The sequence below is a fragment of the Coenobita brevimanus genome, chromosome 89 (assembly GCF_032717465.1).
Source record: "Coenobita brevimanus isolate Jiangsu-jjx chromosome 89, ASM3271746v2, whole genome shotgun sequence".
NCBI lineage: Eukaryota > Metazoa > Arthropoda > Malacostraca > Decapoda > Coenobitidae > Coenobita > Coenobita brevimanus.
The window spans coordinates 10,152,203-10,171,960 of record NC_137042.1 but is presented as its reverse complement, the minus strand read 5'-3'; the positions used below and the strand labels follow the sequence as shown (position 1 = coordinate 10,171,960).

The window sequence follows — 19,758 nt, the reverse complement described above, 5'->3', positions numbered from 1 at the left end:
TTAATACTTTTTTTATTTTTGATAGTGTAATTGTGTTGACTTTATTTTGCTACTTTTTCTGTTGTTTATTTTACTGGTGTTGACCATTTATTTTGCTCCTTTTCTCTCGATTTTTTAATTTTATTTGTGTTGCCTCCTTTATTTATGTTTGGTTTTCTTTTTATTTCGTTTACGTTGACTTCTCTATTTTATTTTGCTACTTTTCTCTGTTTCATTTATGTTGGCTTTATTTTGCTTCTTTTCTCTGTAGGTTTTATTTTATTGATGTTGAATCTTTAATTTAGTTTTGCTAGCATTTTCTTTTTGTTTTATTTATGCTGACTTTATTTTGCTTTTTTTCACTTTTTTATTCATTTGTTGTTTTTATTCATTCTTTATTTTTGCAACTTATGTTTATTCTTTATTTAAATTGATTCTTATTTTAATTTGCTAGTTTTTAGATATTTTTAGTATGTTTATGTCGACTCCTTTATTTATTAATTTTGGCTACTTTTTATATTTTTTTTAATTCATGCCGACTTCTTTATTTATTTTTGCCATTTTTTTCTTTATTTGTATTGACTTTTTTTTTTTTTTTTGCCACTTTTCCCTATTTTCCTCTATTGCATTTATGTTGACTTCTTTGTTTTATCAGCTTTTTTTTTCTATTTTCCCTATTTGATTTTTATATTGACCCCCTTGTTTAATTTTTGCTATTGGTTTCTGTTTGTTGATTTTATTTGTGTTTAATCTTTATTTTGTTTTTTGCAACCTTTTCTATTATTTACTTTGTTGATCCTTTATTTATTTTTTGTTTTCCATTTTGTGTTTACTCCTTTACTTAATTTTGCCTCTTTTTCTGTTACCTTTAGTATATTTGTGGACTCCTTTATTTTTGCTTTTTTCTATTTTGTATTTGTGTTGACTCCTTTGTTAATTTTTGCAACTTTTTTACCATTCTTATTTTATTTATATTGACTGCCTTTTTTATTTTTGCCATTTTTCATTATGTTGATTCTTTTATTTATTCTCTGCTATTTTTTTTTATTTGTTGACTCCTATATTTTTGCTGTTTTCCATTTTCTATATTTTGATTTATTTGTGCGACATTTTTTTATTTTTATTATAGTTTCTTATGTGTTGATTCCTTTTTTTTTTTTTTTTTTTACTTTTCCTACTTTTTCTATTATTTTTTATTAGTGTTGATTCTTTTATTAAAATGCCGCCTTCAGACGATTTTATTCTGAATATGGGAGACCAGGCACAGTGATGGAGTCGGCAGCTATGTCCATTTATTTTATTTATTTATCTATTTATCTGTCTGTTTATCTATCTATCTATTTATTCGTGCTGCCTTCAGACGAGTTTATTCAGATTGGGGTAGGCCTCTAACTGCGAGAATTAATCGCATCAGACCGATGACGTACTCTTTATTTTGTTCAAAATAAATCATGGTGACTTTATTGGTAAATAGAGATGTTACACATTAGATTAATTGTATATATATATATATATATATATATATATATATATATATATATATAGCCTTCATTAACATCTTCACACCTAGGACGCTCTCAAAAAAAAAAAATCGTTTGGTATACTCCTCTGACTCTAACCTAGCCTAAAATTGCCATCTGTTCGTCTGCTAAGCTGTAACAAGAGACTAACGCTGGAATACGATGCTAGTCACAAAGAAGTGCTGTAGAAAGGATGTACAACCATAGCACTGTATTTCTGCTACTGAACTTCGTGAAATTACAGTAATAAGCTGCAGAAACACGAAAATTTGAGCCAGGTTAAGGGGAAAGAACAATAGTAGCAGAAATGGACCAAAAAAAAAAAAAAAAAGGATAAGGAAAATGGAGTCCAGGGCTAATTAAATGGAGCAAAGATGTTATTTATTATTATTATTATTATTATTATTATTATTATTATTGTTGTTGTTGTTGTTACCGGTATTATTATTATTATTATTATTATTATTATTATTATTATTACTGTTATTATTAGTATTATTTATTTAGAATTCTAAGTTAATATAATGATAATTATGGTACATTTTTTTTTAAAGAGCGTAGGGGACATAGCGGTAAGAAAGGTTAGAAACATACTGTATTAACTTCTTCGGTCCGATTATACATTTTATTATTATTATTATTATTATTATTATTATTATTATTATTATTATTATTATTATTATTGTTTAGGTTAGAGGAGACTTCGAAATGGCGGAATAAGATAGAGCCTTCATTGATCTCTTTAGGACGAGAAATAGGCTTAATTGAAATAAAATCATCTTGAGGCAGCAAATAAATCAATAAATTAAATAAATAAATAAATAACACACCATGGGGTTGAATAGACAAACCTTTTCAATCCGATAACCTTTTTTTTTTTTTTTTTTTTATAATTGTGAGTCTGTATCTAATCCTTCCACTTCGAAAAAATCTCTCCTTACTGGAATAAAGTAATTATTGATGGCAAGAATACACGGGAATTATGTTATCGCAGTGAAGGGGTTAACTTTGATTACAGTTACTTGACGACTGGTCAACTCTGGAACCGTCATCCTCAGTCTGTCTTTCTCCCTGCCTATGACCTCTAGCTGGAAATGAAAGGATCTTGAAACGGTATTGGCTTTGTATTAACTGCCTTAGGCATTAGTCTCTCTCTCTCTCTCTCTCTCTCTCTCTCTCTCTCTCTCTCTCTCACTGTGCTTCCAGTAATGAAAAACTTCAGGTCTCGATTGTGACGTAGTTGAAGAATTTATCGTTCCGTTTTTGCTTAGTGATTATTGTCGATGTCTGGAAAAAATTGGTTAGTTATTCTCGGAAGTGTGTACGTATATTTTTGCGCTATTGCCGGTGTTTACTGTATTTTCGTTCGATTTCATTTTATTTACTAACTCTCAGAGTAAGAGTGGGTTAGGGAAACACAGAGAGTGATCAGTTTTGGTCATGATTATATTGTCTTTTGGATACGGTAGGATAGTTATCTTTAAATTTATATACGATTTTGAAGTTATTTTGTTCGTGATGCAGTTCGATTGGTAATTGCTCACGGGGACATTTTCTTTTTTTCTCTCTCTCTCTCTCTTGTCCTGGCTAGGCATTAACATTTACACACAATTTACGTGGAGTTGTACAATTTCCCTGCTTTTCTAACCCTTTTTCCTGGTTAAACGTAATGCATGTTGTGTCTAAAAATGTATTAAGCTATTTCTATACCAGCAGGAAGTGTTTTGTTATTTCTGGGTTACATGCCGATCGGACTGGTTTGAATTATAACACAAGCTATCGTTTACCCTGGATTACGGCGTTTATGATTGATAATTATTGCCTGTCGATATTAAGTTGTTGCCTGTCGCAGATAATGCCATCCGCTTCCGGCACTGAGGATTGCGATGTGAGCTGTGGCGTTCATTTAAGTTTGAATAATTGGTGAAGAAAGTTTGAAGAGGCGGATGTGGTCAGAATTATCAAGCATTCTCTGCGGGGAATGTCAGCGTTTATGGCTGATAATTATAGCCGAGAATTGTTGTGGGTTTTTGTAGGTTAATGAGGGTGTATACTGGGGAATGTCTGAATAGTTGCATTCCCTGAAGGGTGAGTAATAGCGTGTTTTAATGGAGAAAGTTTGAATTGCCAGGCTATTGATTAGGGTGTGGTTGATAGACGAGTGTTGCGGTAGGCGATAATGACCAGTATATGGGGGTTTCAGGAAATGTGGAGCCTATACCCTTTTTCCTTTAATTTGGCCTAAATTTGTCATCTCTCCATCTTCAATGCCAAGTCGGAAGACGAACGCTAGACCATGGTGCTAGTCGCGAAGAAGTATTATGGGATCTCTGCTTAGTCTTGGTATTGTCTGTTTCTGCCAACAAGATGCGTAAAAAATGATGGGGAAAAAAAAAGAAGAAATTTGGACCAAGTTAAGGTTAAAAAAAAAAAAAAAGTTATATTTATTCATAGTGTTTGTTGATGTTTTAATAATTTAGTGCATTAGTGAGGTAGTTTAAATTGGCAGGTTATTGATGAAGGTGTGTCGGAAGTACAGGTAAATTAGTAGGGTTGACCAGGTGACAGATAATAACCATAAATGATACAGCCAGCATATGCGCATACCAGCTTATATTTCCTCACAGGCTACGTCAATGCGGAAAGGCTTTTGTCTGCGCTGCGCTATTGATGTCGCGTGAAAGGAAGGCCATATATTGATACTATTGGTTTAACTCTTGGCCATATTTCTTCTCAGTTGCTTCAGAGTTCCGGCTCGAGTTATTGGATACGCTCTCGGTTACGGTTATAAGCTTTATTGGCTGTGAAATTAGGTATAAGAGATGGATGTATTGCCGGGACAGGGTACAGAATATTCGACTACCTTCTGTATTTCTGTATCCCCTTTTGTACCGGTGTTCGTAGAGTGATTTTTGAAATAATGTTGAGTTGCCTGGCTGTGTTCTTTCCGTACCCTGCCTTTATCACTACGTATGGGGTTCAGTGCAAGAGGATTTTTTTTTTTTTTTTCTGGGGAGAGTGATAGCTTGGATTTATCATTTCTCAAGCTGGCCATGTACGACTCGTGAAGGATGTCTAGTGAGATCAGTGGATGTGAAAGTTGGAGTATTCTGATGGCTAGGATGTGTGTGTGTGTGTGTGTGTGTGTGTGTGTGTGTGTGTGTGTGTGTGTGTAAACTGTGACATCGGTGGCCAATGAATCGCCAGGATGGGAACGTGTGATTCCGGTTGCAAATGGAAGGACATACCACCAGGATCCACTTTCCAACTCTGCCTCGGGAAACGAAAGCATTACCCACCGGACCACCGTGGCTCCTGTGTGTTGTGGGCTGGTTAAATTATCAGCGACTAGTTAAAGTTTCAGTGTCCGCTACGCAAAGTGAATCTAAACTATCATTAAATGTGCATGGTCTGTTATTCACTGGTCTCTGAAGTTTGTAATGGAGTAGTGAAGCTCGCGGTGAGGTATTCTTTACTTAATGGAATCTCTAAGGTGAATTACATCGCCTGGGGGTACAGTGCTAAGGAGTAAAAATGGAGGTCATGGTACCCACACTGAAGGAGTTAACTTGTCCTCTGGGTTTCTATTGTTTTAGAGTTGCAAGGTCTTCTAACTCTTTCAGCCATTGACTTTTCTTTGTCGTTCCTTTTTTTTTCTATTTTTGCTGCTGCCAGGCGATTTTATTTACCACAAGGAGACTCTTAAAACTACTCTTCATTAACGCCTACTGTACTTGGGTGTGCTTTTTCAACATTAATCAAAGTCACCTGGTACTGAAAGGGTTACACTTGCAATGCCCTGTAGAAACTAGCCTGGGCTTGCAACATCCTATTTAACTTTGCTTTTTACAGCCAGACGATTTTAGATCAGTCAAACAGCCTCAGCACAGTGAATGAATAATGATTGAAAGTAGCTAACCCACCTGTTCGAAAAGTTTTGAGCTGAATAAAATCGTCAAGTGGAAATAAAGAAATAGAGAAGAGTGTGCGTTCTCAGGTGGGTTAAGTTAATCTCTCAGTCTCCTAGTTCAGTATGTACGGTAGTTTGTTGATCCCAGGCTCTACTCAGTTCACTTTAACTAGGCTTAAATTTGCCATCTTTCCATCGTGAATGCTGGGCTGTTACAAGGGACTGACACAAGAATATGGTGCTAGTAAGGAAGAAGTGCAATGGGAAGGACGTAGAGAAGCAATATTGTAATTTGCCACTGAGTTACATGTATACCTGCAAGAGGACGAAAATCAATGTCGAGTTAAGGTGAATTAACCATAGACGAGTTAGCCTTATAGTTAGTTCAGCCTCAGGGATTTCTTATTAACTCTTGCCCACTTTCACAACAAGAAGTCCTTCCTATCTTTAATATAATCGTCTGGTTGTTGCATACGTTAAATTATATATATATCCTCGTAATGAAGAATGATAAATAGTTTGCTCTCTTATCTTAATCAGAGTTTGTTGTGTCCTTTAGACTGCTTCAGCATGAAAACCTTCACTAAGTTTGCAGTGTCTTTAGTTATGTTTGCTGTTTATGCAGTGTCTTATCATATTTCTAGTTCCCCCCCCCCTCTCTCTCTCTCTCTCTCTCATCGAATACCAGTACTATTACTAGAATCGGCTATAGCTACAATCACGTGCTGTGTGCAGAATAGACTAGTTAGTTAAAGATGAGATTCGAGTTGGACAGACGGGTTATTTCATGCCAGATCAATGTTGCACAGGCCGACGATACCTACAAGAGCCATCCAACCCACCTTTAATGACAGTGGCGTTTAGGTTATCGTATTGGGAATGGAATTATTGTAGTGGCAGGGTTGGTTATCTCTGTCGCCGGTCTTAGGTTATTTTGCCTTCCGAAGTATAAACTGTAAATGTGAAGAACTGTATCTGTCCCTCCCTCGTTACTGTGTTAAGTCGCTGCTGGTACGGTACGGTATGCTGCTTATAGTGTAAATTGGCCTAAAAACTGTCATTTCTCCGTCGTGAAGACTGGGTTTTGGCAGAGGATTAACACCAGAATAAGGTGTCATTGGCGAAGAAATCTGTTTATCTATTGCCAGACGCCTCAATCCCGTAAGGGGTGGCGAATAAATGCTATGAAAAATATAGTGAACCGTACCATTGTCTGCCACTAAGCTACATGAAATAAGATGCAGAAGGACGAAAATCTGGGTCGTGTTATAATAAAAGGACTATAGTTTGTAACTACTGGAAGCCTATAGCCTATATGCCCAGCCTGATCTGAGAAAATCTACTGTATGGTGTGTTGCTAGATGAATCAAATAAAAATATCATAAGACTGTAGACTGGCCGAGCTGCAAGGAATGCATTATCAGATGTTTATCTTTGTGTTAGAAAAAACAAGACACTCACCGATAAAGCCCGAAGGACTTTAATCTACGCCTATTATGCTGCACTGACATTTGTACACTTGACGCTTCCTGAAGTGATTGACCTTTCTCTAAACTACACCAAAATTTCTTTCAGTGATATTTTGTGAGATAGACTCCTAGCTAGAAAGGGGAGTTCGATGTCGACAAAACGGGTTGAGTTGTTTTACACTAGGAAGTACAGTATGTTATCCGTTAACAACAACAACAACTACTAATACTAATACTAGTACCAGTACTAATACTAACACTGTTATTATTATTATTGTTGTTATTATTATTATTATTATTATTATTATTTCACTCATCCTAAATTCACTCTCATCTTAAATGTCGGGACCAATTGCCTAGCCCTGGGCTCCTACACTCCTCATGGGGCAGTGTAGGATTGGATGATGGATGGATGGATGGACTAATTATTATTATTATTATTATTATTATTATTATTATTATTATTACTGTTATTATTATCATGACGAATCTGCAAAGCAAAAACTGGTGATGCAGAAATAGGTACTTGATAGCACCAATACAGGGTACGGTACAAAGTTCAGGGTGGTTCAGCGTAGTAAAGTTACTGTACTTCATTCACTTTAACTTTGCGCAGAGTTTCGTCTTTTTCCAGCTTATTTCTCGTAGCTTAGTGGCAGAAAAAGACAATACTACGGCCATACATCCTTTCCATGAACCTTCTTCGTGACTGGCATCATATTGTAGTGTTTATCTCTTGTTACAGCTCCGCATTCAAGAAACGGGGACATGACAATTTTAGGCCAGGTTTAAGTGTATAGAGTAGAGTACCGATATTATTGTTCCTCGGCGTTCTATCTTTTCACTAGCTCTCATCCCTCTGTTCATCATTCATCAGAGTTGCATATCTGTCCACTCGCACACACATAACTCCACCCTTCACTCTTCCACCCGCCTCAAACATCGTCCGTCACCACACTTACAGGATAAGTCTGGGTTACGAATGTTTTTTTTTATTTGCTTGCTGTATTAGTTAGGAAATAGAAATCATCCTACCATGGTACTTCCCTTGTTTGTTTTTCAGAGATTGGGTGTGCTGAACCGACTCCCTGCATACTGTGATTTTTTAACTGTTGCTGACTCTGTACAGGGACCTTGTTTACCCCTGATTAGAGAAGTGTTGTCGTGTGTGTGTGTTGGGGGGAGGGGACCGGGGGGAGGTGGTGGGATTCAGCATGTAGCGCTTCTAAACAGGGTGGAAGAATGGGAATTTCGTTTCATGAGCTCCCTGTTCTTACTGGCTCCCTTCGTTCTCTCTCTCTCTCTCTCTCTCTCTCCGCCACAATATCATCTTTCTTTCCTATTATTTTTTCAGTACATAGCCTATCAAGACTGCCCTTCTGAAGTGTTTGGTTGCACTGGGCACACTGGCATCCATCGTCTGCTCAGTTCTGTAATGCATTATCAACTTCTCAACTTTAGAACTTTTCCCTAATCTATTTTTTTCCTCCTTGCCTCTGACTTCCGGTCCTTTGTGTGCATGTGTCTAGGCATCTCTAAATGAAAGGATCTTGGTTTTGTCCCTCATTTGTTCAGTTTTCTCAATGAAAGGAGAAATATTACGGGCTTACAGGTTGTTTCTTTTTACATCAAATATCATTGTACCGTACTGGCAATAATAGTGGCATTGTCTTTGTTCTTTGTGACAGAAAGCCAATTTGTGCGGTACTAGCTGTGGTGAGACAATAATTATATCTTCTTCTAGGATGATTATTACATAACCCAGGATATACTCATGTATCTTACTGTAGTCAGTGGGAATAACAAGGCTGGGGAATCCCATGCTTCCAGTCACAAAAAAAGCACTCTCTTACACACGCATGACCTACATCTGACCATTAATAAACCAGGACAGAGTCAGGTGACGGACACATGACAGACAGGCCGTGGGAAGTCGTGCAAATGTGATCTTAACCCTACTCCTTGTCCATGCAAGCCCCGATAATTCCGACTGCACGTTACTAGATTCCACAAAATTATTCGTACACTCCAGCCATGATTTTCCACATTGGTGTGGCTAGTAACTCCTACCATAAGCTACATTGACGCCATTTTCAGATAATCCTCCCTACCTTCTGACGAACTTTTTTTTTTTTTTTTTTTACTTTAAGAAGACCCACTAGTACGAAATCAGGTCAGTGGAGGTCGTCTCTTACCCCTCCCTCCTCCAGCTCAAGGCGTCTTTCCTAAGCTGAATATAATTGTAAGGCGACAGGAAGACTTAAGTACCCTAAGAAATACGTCCTGAGGCTAAAGTGGCAAATCCATTCAATCCGAGGAAGCATTTTATATTTTTTTTAGATTTGGCTAAGAATAGATATTTCGAAATGGGGGGAGAGATACAGCCTTCAGTATCCCCTTCAGCACGAGAGCCCTTTCCCAAACTGAAATAATATGGTATGGGAGTAGCAGCAAAAAGCATTACGTCATTATATTGGACGTGTAAATTCACCTCCTCCTCCTGCCACTACTATAAGACCCACAACACCCGCATGAAGCTTCCCTTTGATGTCCTGATGATAATGTCTGAACCGATCTTTGTTACTGAAATCATTACGGTACCCAGTAGATTATGATTTTATTTACCGGTATATTACTCTGTTTATATATTCCGTTTTGTAATAGATTGAAATTTTCAGTAGATATTACGGTACTGCGAGGCCTATCCTGTAGTCTAGGATAAGAGGTAGCTTGCTTGTATGATACCCTGCCACCGTGATTAAATGTGTGTGTGTGTGTGTGTGTGTGTGTGTGTGTGTGTGTGTGAGAGAGAGAGAGAGAGAGAGAGAGAGAGAGAGAGAGAGAGAGGTAACACTGAAAAAATAATAATAATAATAATAATAATAATAATAATAACACTAGCCTCACCGAACTCCTTCTTTATTATATGTGCCAGGAACTAAATGACAGTAGAAATTAATGACATATAAGGTAAATTAATGACATATAAGGCTGGAGTGCATGAATAAAGCTGGTACATCTACGAACACTGTGCGGTACTGATGGCCTGTTAGATGTGTGTGTGTGTGTGTGTGTGTGTGTGTGTGTGTGTGTAAGAGAGAGAGAGAGAAAAAAGCTTTGGGTAATTTGAGCGAATTTAAATGATCTATGAAAAAGGCAGTTGAAAGTAGGGTAAAAGTTCTGAGTTTGGACGTTACTGACCTTTAGAAAATATCGAAAAAAAAGTATAATTACAGGTATTTGTCAGCCAAGTTTTTTAACACGAAAGAATGATTCTATTATGTTCGGGAGAGAGAGAGAGAGAGAGAGAGAGAGAGAGAGAGATTTAAAATATCAGGCATCTGTCACAGGTTGTAAAATTAACGTACAGTAGTTGAAAAAAAAAAATCGATAAAGGCAACAGTACCGCTAGGCTATATAACACTTTTTACTTTTCAGTATCTTTAAACGTATGTTCTAGCTGCGGTACCTCCAGACGATTTTATTCAGCTCAGGAGGGATGCTAGTAGTGTACGTTCATCATCATCATCATCATCATCATCATCATCATCATCATCATCAGCCACTGCAAGGCCACTGCTGAACAAAGGCCTCCCCCAACCTTCTCCATGAATTCCTTGACTGAGCCAATCTCTGCCACGGTTTGCCAGCAGACTTCTTTTTCTCATCTCTCCCCCTCCTGTCTGACCTTTTTCAGCTGTATATAACTGCTCGTCAGAAATAATCTTGAGGAAAATAAAATCGCGTGCATAAAGTGAGAGTGAAAGGTGTCATCGAAGTTATGGAAAGGGTAAAATTACCAAAGAAATCTAGGCCTCTTTCAAATGATTACTGTCTCTCATATTAAAAAGGTAAAAGCTTCTAAAATTCGTTTATACATTTTCCATCCGTACGATTTTTTTTTTTCTTCTGCAGTCAGTGTTATTCATCTAAGGAGAGATCATTGGTAGTGAAGGGGTAATGAGAAATTACACAAGTACGGGTTACCTTCCTTTCGGATCAATTTAGCCAAACCTGGGACGATTTCTGGCCTTTATATCGATGATGTTTCTGTTGTTATTATTGTTATTATTATTATTATTATTATTATTATTATTATTATTATTATGCCTGTATTAGATAAACAAAGAGTATTACAGTGACTATTAGTTTTTAGATATTTTTGTTTCTCATTAGTTTTGTTTATCAGTAACTAATCATTGAGTCTCATAGCAAGACCTGTATAAGTACCTTGAATAAGATTACATAAGAATTTTCCACATTCTTATTTATTCACTTGTCGGTAATATAAACAAGGTCTAGGTGAGATATATATAACATCGTAGGCCCACAGACAGTGATTTAAGTCTCCAGTGTCTGGCGTCGGTATTAACTTGTAACTTTTCAGCTGTTGCCAATCGATTTTATTTTTTTTACCTCACGATTTGCTTCCTGCCATTTGTAGGTAAAAAAAAAAAAGTCCCATTATACGTACTAGTGGCTACAATAACCCTTTCAATTGGAGAGGTCTTTTATGAGTTTAGTGAAGTTTGGGGGGACAGGAAAAATAAAGTTGAAACAGGCTTCATATCAGAAAATTTATCAGAGAGTGCTAAATGTTTCAAATCCTCTCAGTACAGTGATTTTTTCCTAAACTGAGTAAATATGTGTTAACCTTTTCAACTTGAGGACGTATTGCATATTTTATTCTTGCCAACTAGACTTCTATTCAGCTTAGGGGAAATTATGCAGGAGGGTATAAATATCCAGTAGTCTTCATTTACCTCCTCACAGCTAAAGGTCATCGCAGAGATGAATTAAATCGTCTGATGGTAGCTTAATTGAAATGGAATATGTGTCATCAGACGAAGAGGTGACGGGAATTGATAGCCTAAACGAAACAAGTGCAAGGATGTTAGATGCGGGAACTTCAAGGCCCTTCAGTTTTTTTTTTTTTTTTTATGCGAGGAAGAAGGAACCAAAGGCCATGAGCCCGCAATAAGAGTTCCCTCCAAGAGAGAGCCAAATTCAAGTTAATGCCCTTGGTGTGCTGTGGTGTGGTGTAGCAACATGATTTAGTGTGGTGTGGTTTGAGAGGTTGGTATGGTGAGTGGTGCGGTGTGGTGTGGAGTGGATTCGCCAGTCACTAAAGTCTACTGGAGTGAAGTACCTCGTTTCCAAAAATCATGAGAGAGAGGCAGACGAACATGGTAACTCTTAGAGAATTTCCTGCATCTAAAAATGACGTTGTGGTACCTTAGCCTGCCATACTACAAGGGTGAGATTGGCTAGGCGAGGCGAGACTGCACCATTTAACAGAGAGCTCGAGGAAGGAAGGAAGGAAGGCTGGTAAGCAGGCTGGCATTTATGAATATTCTCTTTCATCTGACTGACCGTGGTGTAGTTGTCTATGCAGAGGGTGTTGTTTGAGATGCAGGGGTTTAGTGTGAGTCGCGCAAAAATACTTGTTTGGTAGTACGGATTGATTTGTAACTTAAACCCTTCACCACGGTGACGTCTTATTTCGTTCTTTCCATCCACAGACGATTTTTTTTTATTTTCCTTTTGTTTTCTTTCATTTCTTTTCTCTCTTTTTTTAAATCTCGAAATGGAGGGATTACAGATATCGTTCATTAAGTCCTTTAGTAAGAGAGGCCTATCCCAAGTTGATTAAAGCCGTCTGAAGGTAGTAAAATTAAACTACGAGAGAGAGAGAGAGAGAGAGAGAGAGAGAGAGAGAGAGAGAGTCATTTAATGCAAAGGGTTGAATGTAAGCCGCTCTAGAATTCATTTCTTAATACTAATACATTAATACTCTAGACATTTTTATCTGTTACTTTGGATGCATTACTCAGGTTCCGATACCAGTATTAGCTATTACCGGGAGTATTTTTCCTGTAAGACTTGCAGGGTGTTGTGTGCTGGCCTGTGTAGAGCTGCGGATGTAGGTATCGATGCACCTCATTGCCACAAGAATTAGAGACGGCGAACGATAAACTGTGAACCCCTGCAGTGATGCCATCTTAGGAGACCAGCGGCTGTTTACCTTATTATTATTATTATTATTATGTAACATTCTCTTGATTGTTCGATAAAAGAGTATACGCCGATATTACCCGATTTATTAGGAAACTCTTACTAGTAATATTGTATTCTGAAAAAAGTGTTTGTTCCGAATGTCGTATCGCTCCTCCCGAAAGTCACGTTCACTGTCTCGTTCGTCATTGCTGTTAAGTGAATCCGTATTTACGTCCACAACTGTTTATTTTCATTATTTTTGTGTTACTAATAGGTGTAATTTCCGTAATTCCTGTACTGCGTCTTGGTTCTGTACTTTTTTGTATTGTTAGCTATGGATTGTTTTGCTTCATGGGTACAGTAAGTGTTATTACTAGGTCTGTATTATTATTATTATTATCATTATTATTATTATTATTATTATTATTGGTGACGATGATGCTGCTGTTGTTGTTATCATGTTTAAGTAACAGTGCCATACTTCACTACGGTATTGGACTGATGGATAATAATATGGTTTCATCAGCAGCTGTATAGCATTTAGTTCTATAATTGCTACCTGGCTTTAATGGTGGGTTTAATTCTTGTATATTTTTCCACCGACCGTCTTGGCTCCCGGTCAGACCCAGCAGCATTCCCTGTGCCGGTATAAATTCTGCGTTATACTGGCGGTGGTCCTGTTATTAGCGGTGCTGTGGAGCGGAATGTAAAATCCGTATATAACTCAGCCGACATAACTGCTGATTGTACAGGCGGGGATAAAAGTTGGCTTACTGTTTCCTCCGCTTCACACGTAGGCCATTTCTGCCACTCTTCTCCCCGACGCTTCAAATCACAGCGCATCATCCATGGCAGTGTAATGTTCCAAGCCTCCCTCAGCGTAGGAATATTAGCCAGCAGAGGAGAGTGAGTAATGGAGGACGTGAATAATTAGGCGAACTTTTGACCTCGGCTGCCGGCCATATGCGCTGCTGGCTCCACTGCTGGCTCCACTGCTGAAATTTGATCCTTGTTTTTTATGTGTCGGAAAAAGCAAATAAGAAATGCAAGTATTCAATAACGAGTTTTGATAATCCCGTATTTATTGATCATTTCCATCTGCATCCTGCCTTTTGTCGCCCAAGGTAAATGGATAATGACCGACATATCAGTGTATTTAAAGAAGCATGAAGCTGAAATATAAGAACATATAATATTGAGTATAGTTAAATAGTTAGGCTATAGTAAGTGGTATAGCCTAACTCTGTTTTGTGGAAACCAGATTTGTTCGTTGCTAATTAGTTTATATTCGAGTATCGGCATTACATTGAATTTGTATATAGTTATCTACTTATGGGAAAAAATTGATAAAAAGCTAAGCAAAGAGTTAGCAAAAGGTTATGGTGGCTGGTGTCTGCTTGATAAATAAAAATGAAATATCGATGGAATTTGAAGGTCATTCGGAAGGTGGGGTCGGTGAGTGCGTTGGTCTGCAGGTCCGGTGTCGGTGGTCGGTGAGTGCGTTGGTCTGCAGTTCCGGTGTCGGTGGTCGGTGAGTGCGTTGGTCTGCAGTTCCGGTGTCGGTGGTTTGTTAGTGCGTTGGTCTGTTGGTTCGGTGTCGGCCTTTAGTTTCGGTGTTGATGGTCGGTTTCGGTATGGAGTCGGTGTCGGTGGTTGGTTTGTTGGTGTGTCGGCGGTCGGTCGGTATGAAGAGGCAACAAATGAAAGGGAGAGTAACTTTTTTTTTTTTTTTTCGATATGCCTGGTCTCCTGTGTCCTATATATATTTGTTGGCTGTTTAGACCATAGCTGTTTTGTGTGTGTGTGTGTGTGTAAACCAAATTATTGGTTTTTATAAGCGTGGGTACTTGTTTGTAGTCTCCTGTTGCCGGATGTTTTTATTTATTTATTTATTGAAAGATTTGTTCAGGGTGATGGAGTTAAACAATCTCCATCAACCCTGTCACCCCTAGAACGTCCCTTGTATTTATCTCCCGTCAGTACCACACGATTTTGTTCAGCATAGGAGAGACTGCCTTAGCTTCACCTATACGTATTTATATACCGCCATCCGCATACCTAGTGACTTACCTCATACCCCTAATTGGAGGTGTGGTATCAGGTGCGCTGCGGTATATAATTAGACCTGATATAAATGTCCTTGTTTTTATTTTATTAGCCTGTGGAATATGATGGTGTGTTTTCTTGGTTTCTAATTGTTACTGTCAGACTTTTATTTTCTTTTTATTTAATGGCGGATCTCCAGTAGTTTAATGAAGAGGTTAGTGTAGCTGTATCAAACTCCTAGGTCCAGAATCTCTCCAAAGCTCTGTTAATGCGTTTGGTGGTAACATTGAAGACGAAGTAACTACGGTATGTCGTTGGGGTGAAGCGGTAAATCTCTTCAATCCGATGACGTATTTCTTCGGCTCAGTCTTGCTAGTTTCAGACGATTACAATAAATTTAGAATACTTTTCCAACTGCAGGGATTTCATAGCCTGCATTACAAAATTCGCTGAGGGAAAAGCGTCGGGAAATAGTAAGAACAAATCAGAATATTGTCATTGGATTCAAGGTGTTCTTCTCTCTAATTAGAAGTCGTATTGCTTATTTCATACCTGCTTTCGAACTTTGAGGTGATTATTATTATTATTAGTAGTAGTATAGTAGTAGTAGTAGTAGTAGTAGTAATAGTGGTAGTAGTAGTAGTAGTGGTAGTAGCAGTAGTAGTAATGGTTAGGAGACTTTTCGAACTAGATGGAGTTAGATTTAGCATTTGACTAAAGTGATATCCTGGGAGGGAGAAAATAAAAAGTAAATTGACGTCCTTGGGCTGAAAGTTTTTTTTTTTTTTTAGTTTATAATTTTCTTTATTAAATTTCAGCTTTCTCTTATCCCCTCTTCTGTGCGATGACGTGTAGTGTGCTATGTTTTATTCGAGAGAGAGAGAGAGAGAGAGAGAGAGAGAGAGAGAGTAAAACAAGATGAGTGATAAAGAAGGAAGGGTCATCATAAATAAATTGTCAGATAGAGGGATTTATCAGTAAAAAGTTTAATAAATGGGAGGTAAAAAGGGAATACTCGTTATAAATAATGGAAAATAAAGGGGCAAGGAGGAGATTAAGTTTGATAAGTGAGAGATGAAGAGGAAACAATAAGTAAAAATACGATGAAAAGGCCATAAGGAGAATGGTCAGTAAAAATTAATAAAGTATACAGAGAGCGTTCAATAAAATAAGTAGATAGATAATAAAGAGGGACTGATAATAAGGGAATCGTCAGGAAAAATACCTAACTAGATAAACAGGTATTAATGAGATTGTTATAACTTTAATGATAAGTAGTAAAGATGAATGATGTGTTGAATTAGCAATAAAGATGGTGATAGGAAAAAATGAAGAGGCTGAAGGCGGTCAGTAAAATCAAATAAAGGATATTGTCAGTAAAATGACTAAAGGGAGCAGCCAGTAAAATAAATAAAGGATTAGGTCAGAAAAATAAATGATGCGAAAGGTTAGTATAATAAATAAAGAGAACGGCCAGTAAAGTAAATAAAGGAGACGGTCAGTAAAAATTAATAAAGAGAACGGTCAGTATAATAAATCAAGAGGACGACCAGTAAAGCAAATAAAGGAGACGGTCAGTAAAAATAAAGGGAACGGTCAGTAAACTAAATAAAGGACACAGTCAGTAAAAATAAATAAAGAGGACGGTCAATAAAGCAAATAAAGGAGACGGTCGGAATAATGAATAAAAGGGATGGTCAGTAAAAATGAATAAAGCAATAACGAAGGCATCAGTCACGTGAAACATTGTCAGGTGCGTTAATGATTTTTTTTTTTATTAAAGGTTTTTCGCTTAAAAATTTTGAGAGAGAGGTCTTGATGCAATAAAGAGAGAGAGAGAGAGAGAGAGAGAGAGAGAGAGAGAGAGAGAGAGGGAAACGTTTGATTGGGAGATATAAACGTTTATTCTGTTAATTTACCTATTTCAGAATAATTAGTTTGTTTACACTGTCTCGAAAATGTCAGGCCTCAATAATTCTCTCTCTCTCTCTCTCTCTCTCTCTCTCTCTCTCTCTCTCTCATTGACTAACTATACTCTGTTCACTTTAAGTAGGCGTAAAATTGCCGTCTTTCCTTGAATGCTGTACTGCAGCAAGAGATTAGCACTGGAAGATAGTGCTAGTCACGAAGAAGTGCTATGAAAAGGCTTTAGAATCATAAAAGCCTTATTCTACCACTGCATTACGAATTCAAGGTGAAAAAAGACGAACATCCCCGTAGAGTTTAAATGAATGACCTACAAAATAGTACTGTAATGCGGTAAATAGGAAAGAGTAATTTAAAGAAAGTACATTTGTAGTATCAGTAAGCGCCGCTCAGCTCCTTCCCTGTCTCTCAAAAGGAGGATGGTTGACAGCAGAAAGGGAGCTTCAGCCTGCAGCCCACTGGGTTCACGTCCAGATGAGTCTAGGACCACAACATCATCAACGCGTCGCCTTATTATTATTATTATTATTATTATTACTATTATAATTATCATTATTATCATTTGTATTTCCAGACATATTTTTACCAATCCCGTACCTAAGAAAAAAATTAAACCTGGGAGAGGAAAATGGCTCTACCGTACAACCTTTATTGACGGACTCATTTAAAATTAACCAGCATTAATTCTGACAGCGATTGTTAAGGATATATTTTTTTAGGGTTAGTTTTACGTACAGTTTTGGTCAATACTTTTTTTTTATAGTGCCTAAAAACTGTGACGGACCCTAATGACCTCTTCTGAAATTTAGCGATGATGATCTTGTCGGGTGGAAAGGTTGCAGTCCCGTTTTCATTGTCCGGAGCCCCACACGTGTCCAAGGGCTCGAAGTCTCGTTGGTTAATGAAGCTCCCTAACACCTTTACCGATTTATTTTGGTTATTACACCTCACTGTCCTCTTTTGTGTAATGTAAATAAATTCTTCTATTGTCGGCTCACTTTACATAGATAATGCACAAAAGGATTCTAGCCGGACATATCTAAAAATAAATCGTTAAGGAAGAGGTGTTACGGAGCTTCCATAAGCTACGAGAATACGGGACAAGGTCTACTGAGCCCAGGTAGAGCTACTTGTTTAATAATGAGGCTAAATGAACGGAGCTTGAATTTGGCTCTTTGTTATCTTGTTTTGAATTTTTCTTGGGGGGAACAATATGGCCTTTGGTTCCTTCTTCCTTGCATTAACAAATAAAAAATTGACTTTGTCCACTCTTTCTAGCAGCAGCACATAGGGCTGGTTATAAATTAGGAGAATGCCTACACAGAGAGAACGTTAACAAGGGGGAACAGCCTGTTGATCGTTTCAGTATGGCGGCTGTTTTCGTCCACTTCGTTCCTCGTATTCCCAGAGGATTATATTCAACTCAGGGAGGATCTCTTGCAGGGAGAGCGGTAATGAAGGCAAGTCTGTTCTCTGTCTAACCTCTCCAGATCGAAAAATACAGTACAGGTAGCTATCTCTTTCAGTAGCCTTAATCATCTGGGGTTGATGATGATGATGATGATGATAATGGGGAGGATGAAGGGGAGGAGGAGAGGAGGAGGAAGGGAAAGAGGAGGAGGAGGAGGAGGAGGAGGGGAAAGATAAGGATGAGGAGGAGGATGAACAAGGGAAAATGATGGTTTACATTTACCCATTACAATAACCTCGACTGTATGGTGAGGTCCTGTGTATTTTATCCTTGTTACCATAAGACGATTCTCTTTATCGTAGAACCCCGTAAAAGCACAATGGCAATTTAAGACTATTTTATCCCACTAGTTTTGTCCATATGTGTACTCTGTCAGCGGGCATGGCATCCTGTGTCTCCTTCTGGTTCGAGTGTCAATAATTGTCCTAAACACTGATGCCCTTGGAAATGTCCAGATGTTCCAGAATGTGAAATAAATCGTGTCCAGAGAGTTGATTTTTCAGTGAGAGGTTATTTCAATGAGGTATGTCCGCACTTGGTTGTCCCAATTGTGTCCAGAAACCTGAATGCCTGAAATTGTGTCCGGATGTGTGTGAAATTCTGGCCAAACCGTGCAGTGGTGTATGGTAGGCTATGTCCAAACACCATAGTTACAGGTGTCTTTTCAGTGCAAGGATATTTCTGTAAATTGTGACTGAATTTGGTTGTGTCCAATGTTGTGTAGGCCACAACGATGATTGTCTATGTAGTGACTAGGTTTGTGACCATTTTTTTTCCCGAGTATGTAAAATATGCTGCTTGTACGTTAGCTTATGCCCAAATCTCTGTGAAGTATACCCGGATGTCGTTGTGTTCCAGTGCTGATGTCCAAAGGGTGGATGTCCTAATCATTGTCCAGATGATTTTTTTTTAAACTGTGAAACATAGTACTGTAACACAGTATATTTGTAAAGTGGCTTCTGTAAATTATGTCCTAATCTAATTGTCCTAGTAATGTCCATAATGCCGATGTTCCAAGATGTGTGCCCATTAGTAAAAGTTTGTTCTGGTATGTGAAATACAGTATACCGTATGTGAACATGACAAGTTAGCTTTTCGGTGTAAGGATGTGTCCGTACTTATATCCGAAGTTAACTGTGGCTCTAGTTGTGTCCAAAAGGTCGATGTCCATTCCAGGTAGCGACTAATTTTGTCCGAGTAGCCTAGGTGAGGCAGTACCAGACATATGTAAGCAGTTCCCGGGGAGAATAGCTTTTCAGAGTAAGAATGTTTTTGTGAATTATGCATGACACGAATATAAGGCAGGAAAATAACGCAGTAATGTTCAAGATATCGAAGTTCCATAAATGTCCAGAAGTACTAACCCCTTAAGCAATTACACCTCAACGACACGATGACCCAACACACGCACGCACGCACGCAAAAAGAAAAAAAAATAGC

The 19,758-nt window shown here is 37.9% G+C and overlaps 1 protein-coding gene across 1 annotated transcript in view; it reads left to right on the top strand.

The window, feature by feature from the left end:
• The window catches only part of LOC145411356 (uncharacterized), a gene marked incomplete at its 5' end in the record, with an annotated part of 120,082 nt that extends 101,288 nt beyond the window's left edge, over positions 1-18,794 (top strand). Inside the window, one exon of the mRNA XM_080281381.1 lies at positions 18,669-18,794. Within this exon, the coding sequence (XP_080137507.1) occupies positions 18,669-18,794 (126 nt within the window). The remainder of the gene's footprint in view (positions 1-18,668) is intronic.
• Positions 18,795-19,758: the final 964 nt, after the last annotated feature.